This window comes from Sodiomyces alcalophilus (assembly GCF_042370955.1).
Source record: "Sodiomyces alcalophilus JCM 7366 unplaced genomic scaffold ACRALscaffold_7, whole genome shotgun sequence".
Lineage (NCBI taxonomy): Eukaryota > Fungi > Ascomycota > Sordariomycetes > Glomerellales > Plectosphaerellaceae > Sodiomyces > Sodiomyces alcalophilus.
This window is the reverse complement of record NW_027263538.1, coordinates 3170273-3176617: the sequence shown is the minus strand read 5'-3', so window position 1 is coordinate 3176617 and position 6345 is coordinate 3170273. Positions and strand designations below refer to the sequence as shown.

At 41.5% G+C, this 6345-nt stretch overlaps 1 protein-coding gene across 1 annotated transcript; it reads left to right on the top strand.

Annotated features, from left to right (window-relative positions):
* The first annotated feature begins 4218 nt into the window (after positions 1 to 4218).
* Positions 4219 to 5832, top strand: ACRALDRAFT_1064965 (uncharacterized protein). Its single transcript, XM_071017075.1, has 4 exons — positions 4219 to 4666; positions 4735 to 4815; positions 4887 to 5121; positions 5175 to 5832. The coding sequence occupies exons 1-4, from the start codon at positions 4340 to 4342 to the stop codon at positions 5630 to 5632; spliced, it is 1101 nt and encodes a 366-aa protein (XP_070872851.1). The 5' UTR covers positions 4219 to 4339; the 3' UTR covers positions 5633 to 5832.
* Positions 5833 to 6345: the final 513 nt, after the last annotated feature.

Sequence of the window (6345 nt, the reverse complement as noted above, 5' to 3'; positions counted from 1 at the left end):
CTAAAAGATAACTTGTGTGTATTCTCTAGATCTGTGGCTTTAACCTAGCCTGTAGAGATTGTCCTGTGGCTATCGGCTCGGGTCTTAGTTTATCTAAACCGCTCTATTTTGTATTTATAGCCTCCGATATAACCCCTAACTACTAGCTATTTTTTAGTTATATACTTAAAGAGGTATAGAGGGAGTACCGGTACTTGTATGCCCCCTATTAAATAAGAAGGTAGCGCGACCGCGTGTATAAGTAAGATCTTAGCTATAAATGTTATATACCTGGAGTAGAGTACCACTATTTGCAAGTGGCCTGTCTACTATTTGCAAGCGTCCTAAACCTAATTAGGAAGGTTACGCAACCCCGCGTAGTAGTGTGTATACGCCACGATCTTAGCTATAGATGTCCTATACCGGTATATATTATAATAGAATTTTTATGGTGTTAAGTTTTAAGTGAGTCTAAGTAAGACTTAAGATTCCTAAATTAAGTTAAATTTACTAGTAAAATAGCTTATTTCTGAATCGACTATCTTATTTAAACCTATCCTAAACTTAATCGCTATTTATCGTAAAATAACTATTCGACTAAGGCCACTAATTACGCTGCGTTACCTACGCCTACGTTACCTACGCCTACGGCGTAACCTAAAACTCACTTTTAGCCGCCTATTAATTTAACGGCGGCACGTCTATATATGCCTAGAATACCTCCTATTAAGTAGACTAATATATCTGCTAAGACTCTGGCCACTGTATTTAGCTAGGCGCCTGCCTATAAGGTATATAGCGATACCTACTAGTAAGTGCCGAAACTATCTCGGCCCTAAGCTTAGTAAATAACGCGCGAGTAGTCTCTATAGCTATTATAGCAGCGGCCTATACCGGATTAATTCTCCTACGCCGCGGCCTTAGTTAATCCCTCTCGTGCTACGATAATAAGCGCCTACTTCGAGCCCTAGGGCCTTAAGCCCTAGCCGCCTAAGTCCTAGGCACTTAAGTGCCGGGAGGGCGTGGCCGTTAAGGCTCGCTACGAGTAATAGGCAGCTCCCTTAATCGATTCCGATTTAATCGGATAGGAAGAGCATCTAGGATTCGGGTTCTTTCGCGTATTTATTGTATTTCGGGCTAAAATAGGTGGTAAACGGTTAGAAATAGGATAGCGTAAGAGGTGCGGATAAATATACCAGGGTCTAATTAACCTACTAGTAAGGGTTAACTTAAGTACGTTCTAGGACGGTTATAGCCTTTAAATAATATAATATTATATAACGGTAAGGTAGCCCGAATTACGCCTAAAACGTCCCTATATAGTTAGGAAAAGGCTAGCGAGTTCTGAATGCCTGGTTTATAACCAGATACTACTACTATATAAGCTCTAGGGCCTTAAACGTGACTTCGAAAATAAGATTAGAAACGACGGGTCGATTTATATAGATTATAGCGTGTTTCCTACCCGCTTCCGCTAAACTAATCTTTAGCCGCTTAGTCTTTTTTGTTGTTATAAGATACACCTAGGAAAAAAGCTTATCGAGGTTAGCTAGGCGGCCGCGAAGATAGGTCTTTAGCTCTACGTGGGCCGACTCTACACGACTTATAGCCTTAATACTATAGTTACGGAAGTGCTTAACTACGTAGTTATAGAACTAATCACGATACGGTAGATAGGTCTATTTAGGATAATCTATAAGAGCTAATACGGCGGTTAGTAAAGATAACGAATAGCAGGGTGGTAAAGAGTAGGGCGGCGGAAAAGACTTACCGATCTGTTTATAGCCGAACCGTCGCTTTAACGAGTCCTAGTGCTTATTAAATTCGTCCTCGGTTAGTGCGTATATACACGATTTCCACGAATCTATAAACTTATCTATAGTCGATCCGTTAGACGGCGCCTATACTAAAACACGTGAATTTTACTATCTTCTAGTATAGCCGCTATCCGTGATTTCGCTAGTCATTAAGGCGGCGATTTCTGGATTACGGGTAAGTTAAGAGGCGACGAGATTATTATCCTGGTCTTCCTCGCGGGCGCTAACGTTATATTCCGCGTTATTATTATATTCTAAATTTTATATAGCTAATACTCGGTTAGTAAAAAATTTTTATATACTAGTCTAGATTAGGATAGTAAAGCGATAGTAGGACTAATAATTCTATAAGAAAAATTTTTATCGCCCTATAGCCCTACCCTATAAATAAGGAATATTCGAATATTCTATATATAATAAGTAAGGGTAACCACTAAAAAAAGATTATAAACTTACCCGCCGGGAAAAGACTGGTTCCCTCGAGAGGGCTAATCTATTTCTTTCTAATATAAAGGTTAACGTTCTTTAGGATATACTATATATAGATTTATTAATTAATAGCTAGGAAAATAACACTTAATGTATTTTTAAGGGCCTTATCGAAATTAGTGATAATAGAACTTAGAAACTCGATATCCTTGGTTACGAAGACCTCCCTAATCCGGCGATAGATCTATCTAAAGGCCTCCTAAGTCTTCCTTGATACTAGGGTAAAATAGTAGTTATAGGAGCTATAGTCCGCCGCTATACCCGTAACCTTAAAAAGAAGTGTATTAAATCGATTTACCTAAATAAAGGTTAGTTAATTATAAATAATTATAGAGCGTTTACTAATAGAATAGGTATAATCTATACTTAAAAGCTCCGGATTCTTTCTTTATTAATTAACGTAGTCTTGATACGTCTAAAAGATCATATCGATACGGCCTATATCGTGGTTAAAGTGTTTATAGATATAGTATTCGCCTAACGATCCCGCCTCTAACCTCTCGAGGAAATACTGCGTTAACGATAAAGGACCGTACTTCTCCTGTCGTAACTGCTATTAATAGTTACGGATATTTTATAGGCTAAGTATAAGACCGCCGGCGATATCGTACTTGAATTTTTGCTATAGTTGCGTAGTAATTTAAAAGGCTATTAGTCTGCCTATACCCGATAACTGCTCGACTATTATCTTAATCCGCGATACTCTAATCGCTTATTATAAATCTAGCCTCGTGGTTACCGACGCTACCGCTATATTTAACGTAAATAAAGGGTGGTTATAATAGTCCTTATCGCCGATAAAGAAATGCCACGCCTCCCTAATCAGTACTATCTCGGTAGCCTAAAGGTATCTAATTTTAGTTATTTTAGTGGCTTTTATAACGGCTTTAGATAGCCTCTACGCACCGCCGCGGTTATAGGCGAGGGTAATCCGAGAGACTATACCGCTAGCGAGTCTTCTATTACCTAACTTTATAACACTAAAGCTATAGCCGTGATAGTATGCCTTAACGGCTACTAGTAGCTTATCCGGGTAGGCGGACGCCGGGATTACGGGTTTCGGATAAATAAAGGATATAACGCGTTCTAAGATACTTTAATATAATAAAAAAAGAGTTAAAATGGCTACGATTTTAGTATATAGAATATCAGGTATAAGTCGTAGCGATTAAGGCCTGTCTTAACACTATGAAAATTCTATCGTGATATATACCGGTACGGGATATCTACAGCTAAGATCGTGGCGTATACACACTACTACGCGGGGTCGCGTAACCTTCCTAATTAGGTTTAGGACGCTTGTAAATAGTAGACAGGCCGCTTGTAAATAGTGGTACTTATCCCGTATAGGCCCTGTCCGGTATCCCGTATACGCTAATTGATTTCTATGTACCTATGAAGTACCTTTCTAGCTAAATTGCGTGGTAGGGTACCTATAAGATACCTTAAGTGCCCCGCTATATTTATAAAGAATAGATTATATATCTTTAAGGTACTGTTATAGCTAAATTTAGTAAGAAGATACTTTATAGATACCTTACTCCTAGGGTATAGTATAAAATAATATTAACATATCTTATATATACCTTATTAGCTAATATTAGTGACTAGGTACTAAAAGTTACTTATACGCTATAGTCTATCCTATAATATATATACCGGACTTCGGGGCGACTTAATCGGGCTCGGTAAACCTTCCTAAAAGGGATAGGCGCTTGCGGGATACCGGACAGGGCCTATACGGGGTACCGGTACTTACTAATTACGGTCGGAATAGTAGGACTTATGGGCGTTCTAGTTAAGCCTATAATTTATGCTATATTATACTGAAAAAATGGACCCCTTAGTTATGGCCTATGCATTTTTATGCATTTTTCCACTATCTTAGTGGGATTTACCATCTAGGCGGAATTATCGAACGGGGCCTAAGTCACACGCTTTTTGCAAAACTTCCTACCTCTCCACTGATATACGGCGACTGTCTTTACCTGGTGATATTGTTTTTCAAAAGCCCGATGCCACTAGGTAGTTCACGTGGAGTGATTACGTGCATCATGCACTCCCTTAGAAGACTCACGATTGGAGTCTCGTTACCAAGTGGTCGGCGTACACTGTCAACATCATCCAAAGTCGTATTCTCCGGCATCCAACCGACAGGAACGCCTCATATTGGCAATTATGCTGGTGCCATTCGAGAATGGGTGAAGCTTCAACACGATCCAGATGAAAATTGCAGGCGCTTCTTTAGTGTGGTAGACCTTCACGCGATCACAAACTCCCAGTACGCGCCACAATTACGACAGCGGAAGCGGGAGACCCTGGCTGCCCTTCTGGCTACGGGTCTTGACCCAAAAAAGTCGGTACTCTTCTACCAATCGTCCGTGAGTGTCATGTTCGCAAGCTCTGCTTCTGGGCAAATACCTACTAACTTTGAGGTGTGCCTATCCAGGTTCCTGCGCACACAGAGCTTATGTGGATCTTGAGTTGCACTGCGTCGACTGGTTACCTCTCTCGGATGACACAATGGAAGGTAAAGAATCAGTTTCGCTCTTCTTCCCATCTTTATCATACAATGGAGATGCTGAATGACATCGTCAAAAGAGCAAACTAGGCCTGTCTCCCCATACGTCACTCCAAGATGGTGGCGTAAAGGCCTCCCTAAAGCTTGGCTTATTCTCTTACCCAGTTTTGCAAGCAGCTGACATACTTGTCCACCGGGCGACCCATGTGCCAGTTGGCGATGATCAGCGGCAGCATCTGGAATTTGCGCGAGAGTGTGTCACCAACTTCAACCATGCATATGGACCCCATCTGCGCCCTCCCCAGACCATAATTTGTAAGTCTGCGATTCGTCCGTGATTGCCTGTCTCGTGCTGACGTCTCTCACAGCGTCATCACGTCGCATCATGTCTCTCCAACAGCCAGCCAAAAAAATGTCCAAGTCAGACGTAGACCCTAAGTCCTGTATATTGATTACCGATACACCAGAAGAGATTAGAAGGAAAGTCATGGCTGCGTTGACGGATTCTATGAACTTCGTGTCTTTTGATCCAGATGCACGCCCAGGTGTGTCGAATCTGCTTGGCATTCTCTCTATCTTCGACAGCTCTGGAAGGGATCCTGCTCAACTAGCTAAGGTTCTTGAGAATCGCTCCCTCATGGACCTCAAACAACTAGTAACGGATGCCGCCATATCGGGTCTACAGGGGATTCGTCAGCGCTACATTGGGTTTTTATCCGCAGACGAAGGTAAATATATCGACTGGGTTGAGGCAGAGGGAGCCAGAAGAGCCCGGGAGAACGCCGAGGAGACAATGGTCCTTGTCAGACAAGCGACGGGGCTTTAACGATAATAAGAGAAGTTGTCAGGACACTAATATCGTACGAAGTGTGACTTGTGTTTATTGCAGACTATGAAACAGTACCAGTCTACGATGTCAAATATATAGGCAAAAGAGGGGGAAAAGCACTTTGATACATCTAATAGAAGTACCGCCGTATTCGGAGCAGTATATGACGTGGCTCTGCGAATATAACCTATCGGCTTATTAGGCTTTTCGGGGTCTTTAGGCATAAATGCCTAATATACCCCCCTAGAGCCGTAGGATTAATCCTAACGGTTCTGCTCGTATTGAAGCTTAAAAATGAGTACCACTATTTATAGCCGCCCTGTCTGGTATTTATAGCCCTCTCTATCCCCTTTCGGAAGGTTACGCGAGCCCGCGTAGTAGTCTGTATACGCCACTATCTTAGCTGTATATATAGCGTACCGGGACGTACCCCGGATCACGATAAAATTTTTATAGTGTTAAGACTGCCGCTATTTACTATAACTTACCTTGAATACTCTATACTCTAAAATCACTGCTATTTTTCGATTATTTTTATCTATCTTTAAGTATCTCGGAATACACGATATCCCTTTCCTGCCCTAGGCCTATTATCCCGGGTTCTACTACCCACGATAAGCTCCTTATAGCCGTAAAGGCGTATTATCGTTAGCATGGCTTTAGTATCGTGAAGTCGGGTAATAGGGAGCGTGCTACTAGTAAGCTTTTCT